Source organism: Anolis sagrei, chromosome 3 (genome assembly GCF_037176765.1).
Source record: "Anolis sagrei isolate rAnoSag1 chromosome 3, rAnoSag1.mat, whole genome shotgun sequence".
Taxonomy (NCBI): domain Eukaryota; kingdom Metazoa; phylum Chordata; class Lepidosauria; order Squamata; family Dactyloidae; genus Anolis; species Anolis sagrei.
In genome coordinates, this window is record NC_090023.1 from 10453685 (window position 1) to 10478162 (window position 24478).

The 24478-nt window shown below is 44.2% G+C and overlaps 1 protein-coding gene across 1 annotated transcript in view; it reads right to left on the reverse strand.

Moving 5' to 3' along the window:
• The window catches only part of NARS2 (asparaginyl-tRNA synthetase 2, mitochondrial), a 79797-nt gene extending 59082 nt beyond the window's left edge, over positions 1-20715 (reverse strand). Inside the window, exons 1-6 of the mRNA XM_060771216.2 lie at positions 20579-20715; positions 18295-18471; positions 17622-17731; positions 13534-13654; positions 12287-12427; positions 4052-4132 (exon numbers count right to left, since the gene is read on the reverse strand). Coding sequence (XP_060627199.2) covers positions 4052-4132; positions 12287-12427; positions 13534-13654; positions 17622-17731; positions 18295-18438 — 597 coding nt within the window. The 5' untranslated portion in view covers positions 18439-18471; positions 20579-20715. The remainder of the gene's footprint in view (positions 1-4051; positions 4133-12286; positions 12428-13533; positions 13655-17621; positions 17732-18294; positions 18472-20578) is intronic.
• Positions 20716-24478: the final 3763 nt, after the last annotated feature.

Genomic DNA, 24478 nt, shown 5'->3' on the forward strand with positions numbered 1-24478 from the left:
GTCACCTGTTTGGGCTGAAAAATGCGGTATAGAAATAAAGCAAATAAATAAATAAATAAATAAATAATAAAAGAAGATGGATGCCAAGGGCATTGCCTCCAAATAAGCCAAACCGATCTGGAGCTGAGAGTGTGTGACTTGCTCATGGTTGATCAGTGGGTTTCTATGGCTGAGCTGGGAATCAAACTGTATTCTCCAGTGCTCAAGGTAAAAGGTAAAGATTTTCCCCTGACATTAAGTCCAGTCGTGCCTGACTCTGGAGGTTGGTGCTCATCTCCATTTCTAAGCCAAAGAGCTGGCATTGTCCGTAGACACCTCCCAGGTCATGTGGCTGACATGACTGCATAGAGAGCCATTACCTTCCCACCGGATCAGTACCTATTGACGCACTCCAAGTGGCCAGATACTGGTCAAAGGACATTTAATCAACTACCAAGCTTGCAAATTCTGTGTTTTGTCTGATTGTTTGTTTGTTTTTGTTAAAAATGTAATACAAATGTCTGGTTGCTGATGACACTGCATCAATAGGAGAATAGTGTCTAGATCTAAGGAAGTAATGCTACCCCTCTATTCTGCTTTGGTTAGACCACATCTGGAATACTGTGTCCAATTCTGGGCACCACAATTCAAGAGAGATATTGACCAGCTGGAATGTGTCCAGAGGAGGGCGACTAAAATGATTAAGGATCTGGAGAACAAGCCCTATGAGGAGCGGCTTAGGGAACTGGGCATGTTTAGCCTGAAGAAGAGAAGGCTGAGAGGAGATATGATAGCCATGTATAAATATGTGAGAGGAAGCCACAGGGAGGAGGGAGCAAGCTTGTTTTCTGCTTCCTTGGAGACTAGGACGCGGAACAATGGCTTCAAACTACAAGAGAGGAGATTCCATCTGAACATGAGGAAGAACTTCCTGACTGTGAGAGCCGTTCAGCAGTGGAACTCTCTGCCCCGGAGTGTGGTGGAGGCTCCTTCTTTGGAAGCTTTTAAGCAGAGGCTGGATGGCCATCTGTCAGGGGTGATTTGAATGCAATATTCCTGCTTCTTGGCAGAATGGGGTTGGACTGGATGGCCCATGAGGTCTCTTCCAACTCTTTGATTCTATGATTCTATGATTCTATTATTCTATGCCATGATAAATAATACCTAACTGAGGTATCGCCGGGTACCTAAGCTAGGAATATAATATAATATACACACAAAAGAATAAACTTTTCCAAGCTCTGCATTTGGAGGATGAAAGCATCTTCAATATACAGGGGCGAAAGGCTTGTACTTGCAGCTGAACTTTGAATATAAAGAGCAAACGGGCTCAATACCTGTTTTGTTCTTCTCTTTAAGGGATGTAACAAGGCTTCCTTTTGACGGCAGCCTGCGTTTTCGCTCCCTCCTTTAAGCTCTCGGAAGTCATTTGGCTTTAGGGCTAACAGAACGCACCATTTGCGACTAAACGGCCGTATTTACTGCCGGATCTGTGTCCGGAACTGTGCCGAAGGGCTGCCAACGGAATCAAGCCATTGCAATTCATAACAGAGGCTTGCAACAAAATGCGACCAGGGGGGTCAACAGTTTTGGAAATAATGAAAAATTGTGTGCAGCGAAGCCTACTTGGAAGGTGCCCATAGCGACAGACCTCCAATTCGAACTATTCCGAAGCTTGCGTAGGTTTCAAAAACCAGTTTACCATTGTGTAGATGTGACAACTTGACTTGAAATAAAAGTAGGCATTTTGCCCAAAAGTCTTTGGTGAGACAGAACGAGTTAATCGGTGGTTTGAATATTGGCCAGAAAGGAAGAGCTCAACCGCTTGCTGTGTCTTTTTGTTTCCGAACGAACGGCAACGAAGATGGTAAGCATATGATAAAAAGGGTTATGGCAAATAGGGAGAGAAAAAGGTTTTTTCCTCCTGCGATGTCACAGACAGGGTTTAATCAACGCCTGAAATTGGTCGATAATGAGATTCAAAACATGCAAAATGCAGAAGATTAATTATAGAGTTCACTGCCAAAAGACGTCTCAACAGATGCTAGGTTTAAAAAAAGAGGATTGGGTAAATTTGTGCGAGTTGGGCCATTGTTTCGCTTGTTTACTAATTCACGTTTCTGGTCCTTCTCCCCGCACGATGTGCCCAGAGGTGTCTCATGGCAAGCGTGAAGTTATAATAGAAATCACATTACAATACAATAAACTAGACGAAGCAGACGGAAGAACAGCAGTTACCTAAATTAAAACCACTAACCAGCAAAGAAAGGAAGGAAGGAAGGAAGGAAGGAAGGAAGGAAGGAAGGAAGGAAGGGAAGAAATAATAAGCAAACATCAGGATAGTAAATAAAGAACAACACTTAGAAAACAGGGAAATTCCAGACAGGAAACAATCAGGGCTAGCTAACACCTAGAATCATAGAATCATAGAATAAAGAGTTGGAAGAGACCTCATGGGCCATCCAGTCCAACCCCATTCTGCCAAGAAGCAGGAATATTGCATTCAAATCACCCCTGACAGATGGCCATCCAGCCTCTGTTTAAAAGCTTCCAAAGAAGGAGCCTCCACCACACTCCGAGGCAGAAAGTTCCACTGCTGAACGGCTCTCACAGTCAGGAAGTTCTTCCTCGTGTTCAGATGGAATCTCCTCTCTTGTAGTTTGAAGCCATTGTTCCGCGTCCTAGTCTCCAAGGAAGCAGAAAACAAGCTTGCTCCCTCCTCCCTGTGGCTTCCTCTCACATATTTATATATGGTTATCATATCTCCTCTCAGCCTTCTCTTCTTCAGGCTAAACATGCCCAGCTCCTTAAGCCGCTCCTCATAGGGCTTGTTCTCCAGACCCTTTATCATTTTAGTCACCCTCCTCTCAACAAAGGATTCCCCCAGGCAGGAAGCAGCCAAGCTTTCAAGCTGCAAGGCTATTGAATGTCAACGAACATGGCAAATTGCAACATTCCCACTTGCCTCCAGCAGACAAGAGTTCTTTCTCCCACCCTTTCTAGGATCTTCTGCCTCTGATGCAAAGCGATGGATTACAAGTTGTTGCTTATAAACTGTCTTATTCTTCTTCCTTGTGAAACTTAGGCTGGCCAAAAGCTTCTGTTGTCCTTTGGACCTCTGACATAAAAATACTGCTAAATGCAGGTGTTTCTGGATTGCCTGGCCTTCTCTGTGGTGGCCCCTCGGCTGTGGAACTCCCTCCCTAAAGAGGTTAGATCTGCCCCATCCCTCCTGACCTTCCGGAAGAAACTTGAATCCTGGCTATGGGATCAAGCATTTCAAGCGATTTTACTGGTGAAGATAAAATTTTATTTGACTGCAACTTGGAATGATTTGGATGACATTTTTAACTTGGTGAACTGTTTTAATGTATGTTTATAACTATTTGTATGTATTTTGCTGTATTTTATTATGTGTTTTTATTTTGTTAGCATTGAATTGTTGCCAATGGAGGTCAAGAAGGACGGGGTATAAATGTTCCAAATAAATATTCCACAGATATATAAACCCCTTTTGGCTAGTTTCCACCCTCTGAGGATGCCTGTCGTAGATGTGGGTGAAACGTCAGGAGAGAATGCTTCTGGAACATGGCCATACAGCCAGGAAAACTCACAGCAACCTAATAAGCACAGTGATAGGCCCAAACACTTGCTGGCAGAGAGATGATTAGACAAGCTCCTTTTTGTGTGGCAAAGAATATCTAGAACCCAGGCAGACCCACTGTGGGTGTATCTACACTGTAGAATTAATACAGTTTGGTACCACTTTAATTGCCATTGCTCAATGCAATGGAATTCTGGGAGTTGTAGTGTTTCAAGGTCTTTAGCCTTCTGTTTCAAAAAGTATTAGGGCCTCACCCAACTACAGCTCCCAGCACTCCATAGCATTGAGCCAAAGAAGTCAAAGTGGTGCCAAACTGCATCAATTCTGCAGTGTAGATGCACCCAAGAGGCAATTTGTTATTGAATACTACTTCTGGGATGTTGCAATACAGATTTGCGATCAACTTGTGATAGGTTGATAACTTTTAAGCTATTTTTAAAATTAGCATGCAGTTCTCCAGGATCTTACCTCAACTTGGAAGACTTCCCCAGCGCCTTCGCAGTCATTCGAGGTAATGATTGGCGTATGGATATGCAGGTATCCGTTATCCTAGTGGAAATGGACAGGGAAGTTCACAAATAAAGTATACAATTTATAAAATATTCCTCACGCTGGCAACTTTTCTAATTAATGGATAGGGGCCGAGGTGATGCAACGGGTTAAATAGTTGAACTGTTGAATCTGCTGACCTAAAGGTTGGCAGTTCAAAGCTGCGGGTGGTGTGAGCTCCCACTGTTAGCCCTAGCTCCTGCAACGTAGCAGTTCCAAAACATGCAAATGAGAGTGGATTAATAGGTACCACTTCGGTGGGAAGGTAATAAAGATGCCCTTGCAGCCATGCCAGCGACACGACCAGGAGGTGTCTACGGAACAATGGCTTCAAACTACAAGAGAGGAGATTCCACCTGAACATGAGGAAGAACTTCCTGACTGTGAGAGCCGTTCAGCAGTGGAACTCTCTGCCCCGGGTGTGGTGGAGGCTCCTTCTTTGGAGGTTTTTAAACAGAGGCTGGATGGCCATCTGTCAGGGGTGCTTTGAATGCAATATTCCTGCTTCTTGGCAGGGGGTTAGACTGGATGGCCCATGAGGTCTCTTCCAACTCTTTGATTCTATGACAACAGCTTCCTCGGCCTGGAAATGGACCAAGAGCACCTCCCCATGGCCAGAGTTGAACACTGCCTCCAGAAAGCCGAAGATGAAAGGGGAAGCCTTTACCTTTGTTCTGTGTATTTGTAGGCCATTGTTATTTCCACTGTATTAAAGACATTGAATGTTTGCCTATCTGTGTATGTTGTAATCCACCCTGAGTACATTCAGAGAGAATATATACAAAGTTCTGTTGTTTATGTGTTTGTTTATCTTTCAGTAATGCTGTAACCTACCTCAAGCTGTGAGGAGAGGCAAGCAAGAAAGAAAACTATTATTGTTGTTTCCGCGGAAACAGAAGAACGGCCTGCCTCAGGGGAGCGTGCTTGCTCCATCCATGTTCAACATCTACACAAATGACCAGCCACTGCCAGAAGGGACAGAGAGTTTCATCTATGCTGATGATCGTGCCATTACTGCTCAAGCAGGGAGCTTTGAGATGGTAGAACAGAAGCTCTCCGAAGCTCTAGGTGCTCTTACTGCCTATTACAGGGAAAACCAGCTGATCCCTAATCCATCTAAAACACAGACATGTGCCTTTCATCTCAAGAACAGAGAAGCATCCCGAGCTCTGAAGATCACCTGGGAAGGAATCCCACTGGAGCATTGCAGCGCACCCAAATACCTGGGAGTCACTCTGGACCGTGCTCTGACCTACAAGAAGCACTGCCTGAACATCAAGCAAAAAGTGGGTGCTAGAAACAATATCATACTTGCATTTGCACAGCTCAGGCTCGTGCGCCAGCTGCGCCCGTATCTCGGGAAGTCTGACTTGGCCACGGTGGTACACGCTCTGGTCACATCCCGCCTTGACTACTGCAACGCTCTCTACGTGGGGCTGCCCTTGAAGACGGCCCGGAAGCTTCAGCTGGTTCAGCGTGTGGCAGCCATGTTACTAACTGGAGCGGGATGCAGGGAGCACACAACGCCCTTGTTGTCCCAGCTCCACTGGCTGCCGATCTGCTACCGGGCCCAATTTAAGGTGCTGGTTTTGGCCTACAAAGCCCTAAACGGTTCCAGCCCAAAATACCTTTCGGACCGCATCTCGGCCTATGAGCCCACGAGGACCTTGAGATCGTCTGGGGAGGCCCTTCTCTCGATCCCGCCTGCCTCACAGGCACGCCTGGCGGGGACGAGAGAGAGGGCCTTCTCGGTGGTGGCCCCCCGGCTGTGGAACACTCTCCCTGCAGACATCAGACAGGCGCCCTCCCTCATGTCCTTCCGAAAAAGCCTCAAGACGTGGCTGTTCGAGAAGGCATTTAATTAAGTGCTATAATAATGTGGTAAAGATGACTGGAATGGAACAAGGAATATGAGATTGGTTATGATTCCACTATGAGACGAAGCAGATTATTTAGTGTAACTTTATAATTGTGGTATTGTTAATATGTTGTTCTGTAATTGCCTTTTGTAAACTGCCTTTTTATGTATGTTGTACACTGCCATGAGTCGCCCTAAAGGGCTGAGAATGGCGGTTAACAAATGCACCAAATAAATAAATAAATAATAAATAAATACGAAAGCTGACTGGCACAACCTGGGGATCACAACCAGATACAGTGATGACATCTGCCCTTGCGCTGTGCTACTCTGCTGCTGAGTATGCATGCCCAGTGTGGATGTGGCTCTTAATGAGACATGCCGCATTATCACGGGGTGTCTGCGCCCTACACCACTGGAGAAATTACACTGCTTAGCCGGTGTTGCACCACCTGACATCCGCCGGGAAGTAGCAGCCAATAGTGAAAGGACCAAGGCAGAGACATCTCCAGCTCATCCCCTGTTTGGATATCAGCCAGCACGCCAACGACTTAAATCTAGACATAGTTTTCTAAGATCTACAGAGACACTCGCTGGAACACCTCAGCAAGCGAGAGTCCAAAAGTAGCAGGCTCAAACCCAGCACCTCAACCAATGGCTGATACCAAATGAGAGACTCCCTCCTGGGCACACAGAAGACTGGCGACTTGGAAGGCACTGAACAGACTGCGCTCTGGCACCACGAGATGCAGAGCCAACCTTCAGAAATGGGGCTACAAAGTGGAATCGTCGGCATGCGAGTGTGGAGAGGAACAAACCACTGACCACCTGCTGCCATGCAAGCTGAGCCCTGCCACATGCACAATGGAGGACCTTCTTGCAGCAACACCGGAAGCACTCCAAGTGGCCAGATACTGATCAAAGGACATTTAACCAACTACCAAACTCACAAGTTGTGTATTTTTTCTGTCTGTTTGCTTTGTTCTGTTAGAAATGTAATATATAATGGATTGGTTGCTCTGACACGACAAATAAATAAATTATTGTTGTTATTATTTGAAACACAACAAGATGAGTCCACAGTAGACAAGATCACTCTGCTGGCTGTTGTATTGAATCACACGTCGGACACTTCCGAGTTCTTTCTCCCATCCTGGACATTATTCCACAGGTATATAAACCCCTCTTGCCTAGTTTCCAACAGACCCCTCAACCTCTGAGCAGGCCCGTAGCCAGGATTTCGATTCGGGGGGGGGGGGGGCTGAGTCTGAGTGAAAGAGGGTCTACCCTAGCAAACCTTTTGTATCAGTACCCCAATACCCCCGTGCATATGGGATATATTGAGTATGGTGATCAAATCATGATATGAATAAACATAACAATTTAAATAATGCACCAGTAAGGCCTTTTCGCAAATCACCATGAGAATTTGGGGGGGGGGGGGGGTCCCTCAAGCCCCCCCCCCCTCCCCCCGGCTACATGCCTGCCTCTGAGGATGCCTGCCATAGATGTGGGCAAAATGTCAGGACACAATGCTTCCTGAACATGGCCACACAATCTAGAAAACTCACAGCAACCCAGTGATTCTGGCCATGAAAGCCCTGGACAACACATGATGCTGATTCTCCACTATTTCCAGGACTGGGACCTAAAAGGTAGTTTCTCTGGTTAGATTTATAGGTGGGCAAATATTGCTCTCTAGTGGCCATAGACTGAATAGCACGATTAAAAGAAATAACTATTTCTTCCATACTAAGACAAGCTTTCCCCCCATACAAACAACTTCAAAAATTGTGTGTCTTAGAATTGTAGGTGATTTTTAAAAATAAAAGTAAGGCTTTTTTTTCTGGTGATATGGAAATTAGAGTGTGTCTTATACTTGATGATATCTCAGAATCATGGAAACACGATACATATCTCAAAATGCGGTATGACTCCCATAAGACTATGTAACATGTATTGTCGAAGGCTTTCATGGCCGGAATCACTCCGTTGTTGTAGGTTTTTCGAGTTATATGGCCATGTTCAAGAAGCATTCTCTCCTGACGTTTTACCTGCATCTATAGTAGGCATCCTTCAAACTACAAGAGAGGAGATTCCATCTGAACATTAGGAAGAACTTCCTGACTGTGAGAGCCGTTCAGCAGTGGAACTCTCTGCCCCGGAGTGTGGTGGAGGCTCCTTCTTTGGAAGCTTTTAAGCAGAGGCTGGATGGCCATCTGTCAGGGGTGATTTGAATGTAATATTCCTGCTTCTTGGCAGGGGGTTGGACTGGCTGGCCCATCAGGTCTCTTCCAACCCTTTGATTCTATGATTCTATGATTCAGAGGTTGTGAGGTCCTCACAACCTCTGAGGATGCCTGCCATAGATGCAGGCAAAACGTCAGGAGAGAATGCTTCTTGACCATGGCCATAGAGCTCAAAAAACCTAGAACAACCCACTATGTGACATGATTTTTGTTCCTGGCCTATACATGCCATTTCCTAATTTGTTCTATCTTTTTTTTAAAAAACCTGGAAATGTTTTTATTAAACTGCAAAAATATTGTTTTGTGGGACATCCTGCAGCACATTTCGCTATGGTTTTTCAATGACTATCTCAAGAGAGCCTTAACCAATGAAACATAGTTTGTGGCAGCCACAAAAATGAAGTTTCTAGAGTATAAAAACAACTTTCAAAGTAAGCACTGCACAATTAAATAAGAAATAACACTTACAATTTTTTTCAAATGTTGTTACATAGTGTAACCACAAGGGGAATATATTCCTGGAAACACAAAACTATAGAATCACAAAAATCACAAAATCATAGAATCAGAGTTGGAAGAGACCTCATGGGCCATCCAGTCCAACCCCCTGCCAAGAAGCAGGAATATTGCATTCAAATCACCCCTGACAGATGGCCATCCAGCCGCTGTTTAAAAGCTTCCAAAGAAGGAGCCTCCACCACACTCCGGGGCAGAGAGTTCCACTGCTGAACGAACGGCTCTCACAGTCAGGAAGTTCTTCCTCGTGTTCAGATGGAATCTCCTCTCTTGTAGTTTGAAGCCATTGTTCCATTGCGTCCTAGTCTCCAGGGAAGCAGAAAACAAGCTTGCTCCCTCCTCCCTGTGACTTCCTCTCACATATTTATACATGGCTTCTCTTCTTCAGGCTAAACATGCCTGAAGAATCATATAATAGGATCACACTGGAAGTCTTAAAAATATTTTGTCTGATAAGGACAAACAAAATCACAGATACAGAGGGGTGATATATGGTTTTAGAATGAATGTTAAAAGAGGAGTTTTGCATTGTTTAAACCAGTTACGTATTTTGCATTCTAAGCACTTGAATTCATTGCAAGTTATGTAGTATTTTGTATTCTAAGCACTTGTATCCGTTGCAAGTTGGAAACTTGGTGGCGTCAGAGGTTATAAAAATATTTTGCAGAAGTAAATCATTAAGAAACATTTCAACCATGAGGAACCTGCCCCAAGTAATTAAAATCCACCTGACTATTAGATATGCAGATGATACCACTTTGATGGCTGAAAGCGAGGAGAAGTTGAGGAGCCTTCTAACCAAGGTGAAAAAAGAAAGTGCAAAAGTTGGGTTGCAATTTAAAAAAACCCAAAATTATGGCAACTAGACTGATTGATAACTGGCAAATAGAAGGAGAAAACATGGAGGAAGCGACAGACTTACAAATACTAAAATAGGATTAAACCTCAAATTCTTGGTGCTATGGGGAGACCAAGTCAACTAGTCTGAAGAATCTATTTAACGACCAAGTAGCATCAGTTTTTGGGGTTTTTTTGTCGTGTCAGGAGCAACTTGAGAAACTACAAGTCATTTCTGGTGTGAGAGAACTGGCAGTCTGCAAGGATGTTGCCCAGGGTACGCCTGGATGATTTGATGTTTTTATCATCCTTGTGGGAGGCTTCTCTCATGTCCCCATATGAGGAGCTGGAGCTGATAGAGGGAGCTCACCCGTGCTCTCCCTGGATTCGAACCTGCGACCTGTCGGTCTTCAGTCCTGCCGGCACAGGGGTTTAGCCCACTGCGCCACCGGGGGCTCCTAGTAGCATCGGTAAGAACAGATCACGGAACAACAAACTGGTTCAAGATTGGGAAAGATGTACATCAGGGCTGTATACTCTCACCCAACCTATTCAACTTGTATGCAGAACAAATCATACGACATGAAGGACTTGATGAATCCAAGGCTGGAGTTAAAATTGCTGGAAGAAACATTAACAACCTTAAGTATGCAGATGATAGCACTTAGATGGCCGAAAGCGAGGAGGAGCTGAGGAATCTTCTAACCAAGGTGAATGAAGAAAGTGCAAAAGCTGGGTTTCACTTAAACATCAAAAAACCAAAATGATGGCAACCAGACAGATTGATAACTGGGAAATAGAGGGAGAAAACGTGGAGGCCGTGACAGACTAAGTATTTCTAGGCACGAGGATTACTGCAGACGCAGATTGAAGCCAGGAAATCAGACGTTTCCTTCTTGGAAGGAGAGCAATGACCAATCTTGATAAAAGAGTGAAGGGTAAAGACATCACATTGGCAACCAAGATCCGCATAGTTAAAGCAATGGTATTCCCCATAGTCACCTACGGATGTGAGAGCTGGACCAGAAGGAAGGCTGAGCGAAGGAAGAGAGATGCTTTTGAGCTGTGGTGTTGGAGGAAAGTTCTGAGAGTGCCTTGGACCATGAGAACATCCAACCAGTCCATCCTCCAGGAAAGAAAGCCCGACTGCTCACTGGAGGGAAGGATAGTAGAGACAAAGATGAAGTACTTTGGCCACATCATGAGAAGACAGGAAAGCTTGGAGAAGGGAATGATGCTGGGGAAAATGGAAGGAAAAAGGAAGAGGGGCCGACCAAGGGCAAGGTGGATGGATGGTATCCTTGAAGTGACTGGATTGGTGGCCACAGCTTACAGGGAGCTCTGGCCTGAGCTGGGCCAGGAGGTCACCAAGAGCCGGAAGCGACTGAATGAATAAACAACAATTGTTCTCATCATCCAAAACAGAATGGACAATGGCCTTATTCTGTACATATTATAAAAATTATAGGATGGCAATTTGGAAGAAGGCTGCTATTTCACTAGCCTTTACACGGCGTAACTATAACTATCACAAAGTTGTAGCCATTCCAGAGCCATTGCAACAGTAAGCTGAACATATCATCTGTTTGTTTAAAGGATCATAGAATCATAGAATCAAAGAGTTGGAAGAGACCTCATGGGCCATCCAGCCCAACCCCATTCTGCCAAGAAGCAGGAATATTGCGTTCAAAGCCCACCTGACAGGTGGCCATCCAGCCTCTGTTTAAAAGCTTTCAAAGAAGGAGTCTCCACCACACTCCGGGGCAGAGAGTTCCACTGCTGAACGGCTCTCACAGTCAGGAAGTTCTTCCTCATGTTCAGATGGAATCTCCTCTCTTGTAGTTTGAAGCCAAAGGAGGTTTGCCATTGCCTTCCTCTGAGGCTGTGAATATGGGATTTTTCCCAGTCACTCACTGACTTTCTGTGCCTGTGTGAGGATTCAAATCCTGGTCTCCCGGAGTCCAGTTCTGAATTATCCACATTTCTGGTAACTGTGGATCATTTGGGAACATATTCCCTGAAAATATGGAGATCTTACTGTATGCAATTCTCCCAAACATCAGCTTCTTTGCAGATTTCGGAATTCGGAATGTATTCGAAAAGATTTGATTTTTGAAGTGATTTTGAAGTTTTTAAAGAAACCGGAAGTCCCTTTGCCTTTCCGAAGCTTTTTGTGTCAATTCTGTTATGAAGCAATAAGTGAGTTGGAAATGATTCAGTGTTTCCCCGCTTCTGGTCCCTGGCCTTGGCTCAAGCCTGGGAAGCCGTTTTAAACCAGAGTGGATGAATTTCCTCCCTCTTCTCTCCCCTTGCTTCTGCCTGGAGCCTGGGAAGCATTTTGAAACAGAGTGGGTGAATTTTTGTTTAGCTTGGAGAAGAGAAGGTTGAGAGGGGAGATTATTGCAGTGTTTACATATTTGAAGGGATGTCCCATTGAGGAAGGGGCAAGCTTGTTTTCTGTTGCTCTGGAGCCATAGATGCACATTACATAAACAAAAATTCCACTAGGAAGAGCTGTTCAGCAGTGGAATATGCTGCCTCGGTGTGTGTGGGAGTCTCCTATTGAAGTTTTTAAGCAGAGGCTGGATGGCCATCTGTCAGGAGGGTTTGGATTGTGTCTTCCTGCCTGGCAGAAGGGGGTTGGACTGGATAGCCCTTGGTGTCTCTTCCAACTCTAAGATTCTATTGAGTTACCTTGAAATAGGAGTGAATGGCTCCTGTAGCTTCGCTGCGTATCCTCAGAAGGGCACTTAGAGAATTACTTCTGCACCGGAAATGAGGGAACTGACGGAGGTATTCGAAAGACTGGTGTGTTTTGTACTTCAGAGGGAATACCTGGATAGGGAAAGCAGGGCAAGAAAAAAGATGGTGATGACAATGATGACTACTATTACTACTACTATTATTACTATCACTTATTTATCTCTTGCTTGGGAACCACAGCATACCACAATATTAAGAAAAAGCAAAGCAATTTAATATCTACAACATATATACATTAAACCGGGTTGTGGCGCAGCTGGTTGGGAGTCAGCTGCATTAAAAATCACTACTGACCAAAAGGTGATGAGTCAGAGTAAGCTCACGACCATTTTCTAGCTTGCTGTCGACCTTTGCAGCCCAAAAGACAATTGCATCTGCCAAGTAGGAAATTTAGGTACCGCTTATTCAGGGACTCTAATTTAACTAATTTATGACATCATAAAACTCTCCAGCAGTGTGCAAAAGAATGAGGAAGTACTCCATCAGTGTCACAAGTGGACGGTAAAGCGACAGCTCCCCCGGTGGCTGGAATTCAAAGCATACCCTCATGAAGCTGGAAGTTAAATAGCCTATATGTGTCTGTCTATATATATATGTTGTGTGTCTATAACATTGAATGTTTGCCATGTATATGTGCATTGGGATCCACCCCAAGTCCCCTATGGGGTGAGAAGGGCGGAATATAAATACTATAAATAAATAATAATAAATAAAACAAAATTAAACCTGCAAGTCACTTCAAACACTTAGAAACTCTTAAAATAATGAAATCACTATAAATACAGCCCATGTTTACTCAAAAATAAATTATTCTGAATTCAGTGAATTTTTCCCATGCAGAATGACAGAATGATGGAGTTGGAAAAGACCCCAAGGGCCATCCAGTCCAACCCCATTTTGTCATGCAGGAAGACACCATCCAAGCACTCCCGACAGAGGGCCATCCAACCTCTGCTTAAAAGACTCCACCACACTATGTGAGGCTACCTCTCATAGCAATAAGGTTCATTTTTACCCATTGTTTCCTATTTCCACTGTAGGTTCAGGAACATATCCTCCCCAAGCATATGGGGTTGTGTTGTATTTTATGCTGAAGACATGTTTAATATTTATTTAAAAGTGAAGCAAGCATAGTGGTGGCAAGCATGATGAAAATGCAAAATGGGTCTTGTCCTTACCAGACCATCACAAGGTCCCACGACCCGAATGCTTTCTGCTGCCAGCTCCACATTCTGCCTTTTGTGAGGACTTTTGATCAACTTCCCTTGCACTTCGACCGAACTTCCAAAAGTTAGCTCCCTGGAATATGAAACAAACCTATTATTTATTATGATCACATTCGACAACCCAGAGGGTGATTCTCCCCAATGCTTCCTCTTCATCCTGGAAAGAAGTGACGAGCGGAGTGCCATCTGCAGGGTTCCGTCCTGGGCCCGGTCCTGTTCAACATCTTTATTAATGACTTAGATGAAGGGTTAGAAGGCAGGATCATCAAGTTTGCAGATGACACCAAATTGGGAGGGATAGCCAATAGTCCAGAGGACAGGAGCAGGATTCAAAGCCATCTTGACAGGTTAGAGAGATGGGCCAAAACATAACAAAATGAAGTTCAACAAGGACAAATGCAAGATACTCCACTTTGGCAGGAAAAACGAAATGCAAAGATACAGAATGGGGGACAATGTCTGGCTTGAGAGCGGTACGTGTGAAAAAGATCTTGGAGTCATCGTGGACAACAAGTTAAACATGAGCCAACAATGTGATGTGGGGGCAAAAAAAGCCAATGGGATTTTGGCCTGCATCAATAGGAGCATAGTGTCTAGATCTAAGGAAGTAATGCTACCCCTCTATTCTGCTTTGGTTAGACCACACCTGGAATATTGTGTCCAATTCTGGGCACCACAATTCAAGAGAGATATTGACAAGCTGGAATGTGTCCAGAGGAGGGCGACTAAAATGATCAAGGGTCTGGAGAACAAGCCCTATGAGGAGCGGCTTAAGGAGCTGGGCATGTTTAGCCTGAAGAAGAGAAGGCTGAGAGGAGATATGATAGCCATGTATCAATATGTGAGAGGAAGCCACAGGGAGGAGGGAGCAAGCTTGTTTTCTGCTTCCCTGGAGACTAGGACGTGGAACAATGGCTTCAAACTACAAGAGAGGAGATTCCATCTGAACATGAGGAAGAACTTCCTGACTGTGAGAGCCATTCAGCAGTGGAACTCTCTGCCCCGGAGTGTGGTGGAGGCTCCTTCTTTGGAAGCTTTTAAACAGAGGCTGGATGGCCATCTGTCAGGGGTGATTTGAATGCAATATTCCTGCTTCTTGGCAGAATGGGGTTGGACTGGATGGCCCATGAGGTCTCTTCCAACTCTTTGATTCTATGATTCTATTACATTTGAACCTTACCCATCACCAGAGAGGTAAACACATTACTTTATATGCAATTATACTTTATATTTCTAATATATTCTCTTTCTCAATAACAGGAAGAACTTAGCATATAGAAATGGAATGAACTTGTTTTCTGTTGATCCAGAGAGTGCGATGTTGTGTTTTTAAAGGATTGTACATACACTGCCTTGAATCCTATACTGAGAGAAAGTTTTAAAGAATGAGTCAGGGAGTGCTGTAATGGTTTCAATAGTTTTAATTTGTTTTAATTTGATTATAACTGGCTTGTGTTAATAACTGGAGGTTTGTTGTTTATTTATTTATTTGCCTTTCTCAGCCCGAAGGCAACTCAAGGCAGCTTATACATTGGCAGCAATTTGATGCCACGATAGTCATAAAATACAATTAAAAACATTTAGCACAACATTATAAAAATCCACACAAAAAAACTATTAAAAACATATAATCACCAGTGTCTTCCTGTTAAATTCATTTTTCCAGTAGCATTGTCTAGCCATTCCATATTCACTCTTTCATACAAGGGGTATTTTTAAAGTAAGGTCCATTGTTTTGTAGACACTAGTAGTTCGCGCGCATACCGCAACGAGTGCGTGCGTCGTGTACCGGCATGCCTCGGGAACAACTGTGCTCAGTTTCCGCTCTGTAGCTAACCTGTACGGTTCTGTTCTGTGCTTTAAAAATGTTTAAGACTATCAACTCACCCTCCGCATGTGAGGTTCGCTCAGTGATACGGTTTTTGTCAGCAAGGAACCTGCCTGCTGCAGAAATTCATCGACAGATTTGTGAAGTGTACGGTGATACTGTTATGAGTGAAAGCAAAGTGCGTAAGTGAGTACGACAATTCAAAGATGGCCGTGACAACGTCCATGATGAGGACCGCTCCAGTCGCCCTTCTTTGATTACAGACGGCAGTGAACTCTTGGTTATCGGAGCAGGCGGCAAGTTGTTATGAAGAGGGTATATTAAAATTGGTTCAGAGGTATGGTAAGTGTTTGAACAAACTTGGCAACTATGTCGAAAAATAGAGTGAAGTATGTACTTTCTGAAAATAAATTTACTTTTTTGAAATAAACTTTCTTTGTGTACTTATGTTCAAACGGACCTTACTTAAAAAATACCCCTAGTTCCATGTTTATCTACTATGCTGCATTCCCAAAAGCTTGTTTGAAGAGCCAGGTTTTTACTTTTTTTACTTTGTTGTGTTTATTGCTTGTATTAATGTATTGTGGGCTCGGCCTCATGTAAGCTGCACCTAGTCCCTTGGGGAGATGGTAGCGGGGTACAAATAAAGATGATGATGATGATTATTATTATTATACAAATACAGTAAGTAAGTAAGTAAGTAAGTAAGTAAATAGCTATAATCTGCATAGGTTGTTAATGTTTTATCCAGCAATTTTAACTCCAGCCTTGGATTCATCAAGCCCTAAACATCACATGATGTGTTCTGCATATAATATCAATAGGGAGGGTGAAGGTAGATAGCTCTATCCCAATCTTGAACCAGTGTGTTGTTCCATGATCTGTTCTTTCTGTTGCTACTTGGTTGTTATACAGATTCCTCAGGAGAGAGACAAGATGACTTGGTATCCTCATACCACCAAGAACTGGAGGTATAATCCTATTTTAATATTTGTAAGTTGTAGGTTTCAAAATGCATTGTTTTTTAATGTTGTGGGCTCCTTTGGGTCTTGATCAAGAGAGAAAAAGAAGGTATAATTAAATATAACAACAACAACACCAACATAAGGTTGCATAGTTGTGCTTATTCTTAAAGAATTACACATGTGTGCATGAATACGAATATATTTTGAGTCGGACCGGGAGAAATGTGTAACACTAGCCACAGCTCTACTAACTACTAATCAAGTCCCCTTCTATACTGCACTATAAAATCCAGATGATCTGCTTTGAACTGGATTACATGGCAATGTAGACTCATATAATCCAGTGCAAAGAAGATAATATGGATTATGTGACTTGCCCACGGTGGTCCACGCTTTGGTTACATCCCGCTTAGATTACTGCAACGCTCTCTACGTGGGGCTGCCTCTGAAGACTGCCCGGAAGCTGCAGCTAGTCCAACGCTCGGCAGCCAGATTTCTAACGGGGGCTGGGTACAGGGAGCATACAACCCCTCTGTTACGCCAGCTCCACTGGCTGCCGATTAGCTTCCGAGCACAATTCAAAGTGCTGGTTTTGACCTACAAAGCCCTAAATGACTCTGGCCCTGTTTATCTCTCCGAACGGATTCTCCCCTATGAGCCATCAAGGCTATTAAGATCTTCTGGGGGGGGGGGGCTGCTCTCGGTCCCACCACCCTCACAGTCACGCTTGGTGGGGACGAGAGACAGGACTTCTCAGTGGTGGCTCCCCGGCTCTGGAACTCCCTTCCACTAGAGATCCGATCTGCCCCCTCCCTCCTGACTTTCAGGAAATTACTAAGGACCTGGCTCTGTAATGTGGCTTTTGAGGACTGAATCTTTAATGAACTGTGACTACGACTGTATTGACGTTTTGGCCTGGGTAATTGTAATGATGATGTTTTATTGTATTTTATTGTGTTGTTTTTAATTCTTAATGATGTTGCACCCGGTTGTATTTGTATACTTTGTAATTGCATATATGCTGTAAACCGACCTGAGTCCCTCGGTTGAGGTGAGAAGGCCGGTATAGAAACCTTCCAAATAAATAAATAAATAAATAAATAAATAAATATGTGGCAGTGTAGAAGGGGCCCAAGACTAATTTTTCATCTGATTGCCTTGACCCACTTCCACATATAAAAAGGAAAAGTGAAAAAGACAGCCCAAATCTTGTATAGCCAAACTTTACTTTAATATGATTTACCCACCTGGATTCCAGCCTTGGGTCTGCAACCACTTGGAGACTTTCCAAAGAGGAGCCGTCATTGATGTGCACAAACAGGATTTCTTTCTGGGACCGGACAGAACGCACCCAGCCCTGGAAGAGAGAAATGACTACATTGAAGAGGGGTTGAGATACAATCCTGTAGCAGAAAGCCAGGGATTGGACATGCTACAGTCACCACCCCATATTCACTGAGTGTTAGGGGCACTAGATCACCATGAAAGTGAAAAGAAAGAAGTTACTATATTTCTAACCTGAAAGAACACGTCTCTAGGAAGTTCTAGGTCTTCCACCATGGCGCTATGGTTGACTTCCATTGGAAACTGACCACAGTTTGGAGAACAAGCCCACTCCCTCTTCCTTATGACACCCTTTCACATATTTATACATGTCTCCTCTTGTGTCCCCTTTCAGATTGCAGTATATATACAGACACAGGTAAACACTCAATGTCTTTGAAACACAATGAACACAAATACACAAAGGCAAATCAGTTTTAAATCTACAACTCCCATGATTCTGCAGCAGTCAAAATGCATTCCTACAGTATAGATGCACTCTACATTTTATTTTAAAGCCTCACTAAGCCTGAGCTGGCCTGGAAACTGAGGAGATCAGGACCCTGGAACACTCCTTTCTGTGTTTGATAGACCCACCTGGACTTTAATGTCATTCCCAGTTGGGTTCTGGACTTCCAGAGCTTCCTGGACACGGAGCAACTTGTGAGCCACAGCAGGCTTAGGACGTGGAGCAGAGGAACAGCGACGAAGCACCAGGCGCATGCACTGTGCTGCAAACATCCTGAGTCAAAGCTTTACTCCAAACCGCATCTCCTGCAAGGAGAGACAAAGGCAAGAATATAGAAAGTGGAAGTTAAATTGGTGATATCCAAATATGGATGTACAGTGGGCCTCAGGAGTATCCAAGAGACCCTTTGGATACCAAAATCTGTGGATTTATTTAGTTAGTTATTTATCGTGTCAGGAGCAAACCAAATAGTTGTATTGCATTTTTAACAAACAAAACACAAAGTTTGCAAGCTTGGTAGTTGATTAAATGTCCAAAGGACATTTAGTATTATGCCAAGTTTTTTACATTACATTACAACTGTACCCTTGGTTTGCTTCTGATACGATAAATAAATAAAAGCAGTTTGATACCACTTTGATACCCCCGGTGTCGCAGTGGGATAAAGCGCTGAGCTGCTGAACTTGCTGACCAAAAGATCGCAGGTATGAATCCAGGGAGCAGTGTGAGCTCCTGCTGTTAGACCCAGCTTCTGCCAACCTAGCAGTTCGAAAACATGCAAATGTGAGTGGATCAAATAGGTAACACTCCGCTGGGAAGCTAACAGCGCTCCTTGCAGTCATTCCAGCCACATGACCGTGGAGATGTCTATGGACAACGCCAGCTCTTCGGCTTAGAAATGGAGATGAGCACCAACCCCCAGAGTTGCACACGACTCAGCTTAATGCCAGAGAAAAACCTTTAAAAACCTTCAAACTACAAGAGAGGAGATTCCATCTGAACATTAGGAAGAACTTCCTGACTGTGAGAGCCGTTCAGCAGTGGAACTCTCTGCCCCGGAGTGTGGTGGAGGCTCCTTCTTTGGAAGCTTTTAAGCAGAGGCTGGATGGCCATCTGTCAGGGGTGATTTGAATGCAATATTCCTGCTTCTTGGCAGGGGGTTGGACTGGATGGCCCATGAGGTCTCTTCCAACTCTTTGATTCTATGATTCTATGATCTAAGCTTTACTACCACTTTGACTGTTATGGCAAAGTGCTAGCGAATCCTGGGAATTGTAATTTGCTGAGGTACTCACACACTTGGGCAGAGATTGCTAAAGGCTTTATAAAACTACAACTCCCAGGATCCCATAGCATTGGGCTGCTAGAGTTCAGGTGGTATTGAATTCCATCAACTCTACAGTGCAGATGCAGACAAAGTTAGCAGATACATTAGACCATCAGAAACCAAAGGAGCCAATATCTCAGGCCACATCTATGCTGCATTGAAGTGTATTTAGGTAAAGGTAAAACTTTTTCACTGATATAAAGTCTAGTCGTGTTCGACTCTGGGTGTTGGTGCTCATCTCCATTTCTTAAGCCGAAGAGCCGGCGTTGTCCTTAGACACCTCCAAGGTCATGGAGTGCCATTACCTTCCCGCCAGAGCTGTACCTATTGATCTACTCACATTTGCATGTTTTTGAACTGCTAGGTTGGCAGAAGCTGGGGCTAACAGCAGGAGCTCACCCCACTCCCCAAGGAGCCCGCAGTGGCGCAGTGGGTTAAACCCCTGTGCCGGCAGGACTGAAGACCGACAGGTTGCAGGTTAGAATCCAGGAAGAGGCAGATGAGCTCCCTCTATCAGCTCCAGCTCCTCATGCGGGGACATGAGAGAAGCCTCCCACAAGGATGATAAAAACATTAAATCATCTGGACGTCCCCTGGGCAACGTCCTTGCAGACGGCCAATTCTCTCACACCAGGAGCGACTTGCAGTTTCTCAAGTCGCTCCTGACACGACAAAACAAAAAACAAAACAAAAAAACCTTCCCTCCGGAGCGGTACCTATTGATCTACTCACATTTGCATGTTTTTGAACTGCTAGGTTGGCAGAAGCTGGGGCTAACAGCGGGAGCTCACCCCACTCCCCGTATTATACAAGTATTATACAAGTTTTATTGCACTGAACTGCATCATAGGAGTCTACACTGACCATATAATGCAGCTTGAAACTGCATGACATGGCAGTGTGGAATGTTACTATCCCATACAATGACATTTGCAATTTAGGGTTTTGCAGCAAAGGATACTCAACTTGTAATAGTATTAATCAGAGCAAGGGAAAGTCCCAATGCTCTGCTCCAGCTTCCAGAGCTGCTTTTTGCACAGATTCGAATTGCAACCCTGCACAAATGTCTCTGTCCTCCAACTCACCCAGGATGTCCTTTGGAAAATCTGCTTCTGATCCCTCCAATTCACTTTACATTCGTGGTCAGCCTCAGAAAGAAGAATCCCATGCAAGAGCTCTTGCAAACTGAGCCATAATGCAAAACCTTTTTTTCTCCACTTCCCAGCACATGACAAGCGATGGAAACGCTCAGCCAATCATAAAAGAGAGGTCTATGCGGAAGTGCGAAGTGCATTGTGGGACCTGTAGTTCTAGACCCAGCAGAGAGGCTTTTCCCATTTGTTTTCTCCTCTCTGTGCTTTCTTTCTTTTTTAAATAAAGCACATGCCTCGAAGCACTTAAATAGCAAGGGAAGAGAGGACATATTCTAAAGTTCATATCCTAAAATTCTCAGTTTGCAATTAATTTTTTTAGTTATTCTAATTTCAACGTGCAATATCCAAGAGGTATATCTACACTGTAGGATTAATGCAATTTGAGACCACTTTAATAGAGCTGTTCAACAGTGGAACTCTCTGGCACCACAATTGAAGGGAGATATTGACAAGCTGGAATGTGTCCAGAGGAGGGCGACTAAAATGATCAAGGGTCTGGAGAACAAGCCCTATGAAGAGCGACTTAAAGAGCTGAGCATGTTTAGCCTGAAGAAGAGAAGGCTGAGAGGGGATATGATAGGTAAAGGTAAAGGTTGTTCCCTGACATTAAGTCCAGTCATGTCTGACTCTGGGGTGTGGTGCTCATCTCCATTTCTAAGCTGAAGAGTTGGCGTTGTCCGTAGACACCTCCAAGGTCATGTGGCCGGCATGACTGCATGGAGTGCCGTTACCTTCCCGCCGGAGCGGTACCTATTGATCTACTCACATTTGCATGTTTTCGAACTGCTAGGTTGGCAGAAGCTAGGGCTGACAGCGGAAGCTCACGCCACTCCCGGGAATCAAACCTGCGACCTTTCGATCAACAAGCTCAGAAGCTCAGTGCTTTAACCCACTGCGCCACCGGGGGCTCCCAGGGGGGATATGATAGCCATGTATAAATATGTGAGAGGAAGTCACAGGGAGGAGGAAGCAAGCTTGTTTTCTCCTTCCCTGGAGACTAGGACACGGAACAATGGCTTCAAACCACAAGAAAGGAGATTCCACCTGAACATGAGGAAGAACTTCCTGACTGTGAGAGATGTTCAGCAGTGGAACTCTCTGCCCCGGAGTGTGGTGGAGGCTCCTTCTTTGGAAGCTTTTAAATAGAGGCTGGATGGCCATCTGTCAGGGGTGCTTTGAATGCGATTTTCCTCCTTCTTGGCAGAATGGGGTTGGACTAGATGGCCCATGAGGTCTCTTCCAAATCTATGATTCTATGAACTACCATGGCTCAATGTTATGGGAAATTGAGAGTTGCAGTTCTGCAAGGTACTAAAAGTGCCAAACTACAAATCCTAGGATTATATAGCATTGAGCCCTGGCGTTTAAAAAGTGGTATCAAAGTGCATTAATTCTACAATGTGTAGATGCACTCAAGGAGCCATTTTAAGAAATTGACAGCCTAAGCTTTCCTAAGATTTAGATCCAGATGTAGCAAAGTACAAGAAAAGATACAAAAAAGGACAACAAGAGATACTAAAGTTGCAAGACATTCACACAGAAAAAGAGAATGCAACAAGGGAAAATACAAGGAGAATAAAGAACTAAAAATAATATGAATTAGATCACACACACAAATAATCTTTTATAAAAGAACAACAAATAATGCAAATCTATTTCCTTCTATGTGTCAACTGTTGCAAACAGTTTCTTCCTTGGGTTGTTGTAGGGTTTTTTGGGGCTATATGGCCATGTTCTAGAGGCATTCTCTCCTGATATTTCGCCTGCTTTTATGGCAAGCATCCTCAGAGGTAGTGAGGTCTGTTGGAACTAGGAAAAAGGATTTATATATCTGTGGAAAGACCAGGGTGGGACAAAGGACCCTTGTCTGCTGGAGCTAGGTGTGAATGTTTCAACTGACCTTGATTAGCATTTGATAGCCTGGCAGAGCCTGGAGCAATCTTTTGTTGAGAGGTGATTAGATGTCCCTGATTGTTTTCCCTCTGCTGTTTTGCTATTTTAATTTTAGAGTTTTTTAATACTGGTAGCCAGATTTTGTTCATTTTCATGGTTTCCTCCTTTCTGTTGAAATTGTCCACATGCTTGTGGATTTCAACGGCTTTTCTGTGTAGTCTGACACGGTGGTTGTTGGAGTGGTCCAGCATTTCTGTGTTCTCAAATAATATGCTGTGTCCAGGCTGGTTCCTCAGGTGCTCTGCTATGGCTGACTTCTCTGGTTGAAGTAGTCTGCAGTGCCTTTAATGTTCCTTGATTCATGTTTGGGCAATGCTGCGACAAACTGCATTAATTCTTCAAGATATTAAAAATGAAACCCATTTTAGAGTAGGAATAAAATGTTGCTGCTAGTGCTGAAAAATACTTGAACGCAGCCCAAGACCACACAAATGTTATCAGATTTTTTCAGCAACAAATATCGCAAACTTCTGATACATTTGGCAGAGCCCACTGAGAAAGAACAAGAAACAGAGAGACTTGGGGTGCACCCTACATTATAGAATAGGTATGGGCAATCCCAGGCCCAGGGGCTGGATGCAACCCTTGGGCTCCTTTCTCAGGCCCTCCTTCCTCTCACTATCCTATCCTTCCTTCTCTCTTTCCGTCCTCCTTCCCTCCCTTTCTCCCTCCTTCCCTTCCACACTTTCCTCCTTCCCTCTCTCCTTTTCTCCTTCCTTCCTTCCTTCCTTCCTTCCTTCCTTCCTCCTCTCTTTCCTTCCCTCCCTCTTTCTCCTTCCATTTTCTCCTTTCTTCCCTCTCTCCCTCTTTCTCCTTCATTCCTTCCTTCTCTTTTGTCTTTCCTTCTTTCTCTCTTTCCTTTATCCTCCCCTTCCTTCCTTCCACCCTTCCCTCCCACCCTTCCTTCCCTTTTGTCTTTCCTTCCTTCCCATTTTCTGCCCTCCTTCCCTCTCTCCCTCTTTCTCTTTTCTTCCTTCCCGTTTGTCTTTCCTTCCTTCTCTCTTTCATTTATCCTTCCCTTTCTTCCTTCTACCCTTCTCTTCCTCCCTTGCTTCCACCCTTCCCTTTTGTCTTTCCTTCCTTCCCATTTTCTGCCTTCCTTCCCTCTCTCCCTCTTTCTCTTTTCTTCCTTCCCGTTTGTCTTTCCTTTCTTCTCTCTTTCATTTATCCTTCCCTTTCTTCCTTCTACCCTTCTCTTCCTCCCTTCCTTCCACCCTTCCTTCCCTTTTGTCTTTCCTTCCTTCCCATTTTCTTCCCTCCTTCTCTCTCTCTCTTTTCTTCCTTCTCTTTTGTCTTTCCTTCCTTCTCTCTTTCAATTGTTCTTTTCTTTTTCCCTTCCTTCTTCCCTTCCATCCTTCCCTTCCACCCTTTCATTCTTCCTTCCCCTTTATCTTTCCTTCTTTCTCTCTTTCCTCCCTCCTTTCATCTCTCTCTCTCTTTCTTCTTCCATCCGTCCTTTCCTCACTTTCGTCCTTCCTTCCTTCTCTCTTTCCTTCCTCCTCTTAGCAGGGAGTGCTAGTGTGTGAACCCCAAGTTAGAAAGATTGCCCTTGCCTGCTATAGAACGAATGCAGTTTGATACCACTAACTGAAATGGCTTAATGCTATGGAATAATGAACTTTTACAAGGTCATCAGCCTTCTCTGCCAAAGAAGGTGCTGGTTTTGACCTACAAAACCCTGTACGGTTCCAGTCCAGTGTATCTGTCCGAACGTATCTCCCTCTATGTCCCACCCCGGAGTTTGAAATCATCTGGGGAGGCCCTGCTCTCGACCCCACCGCTATCACAAGTGAGGTTGGTGGGGACGAGGAGCAGGGCCTTCTCAGTGGTGGCCCCTCACCTGTGGAACTCACTCCTGGGAGAAATTAGGGCATCAAC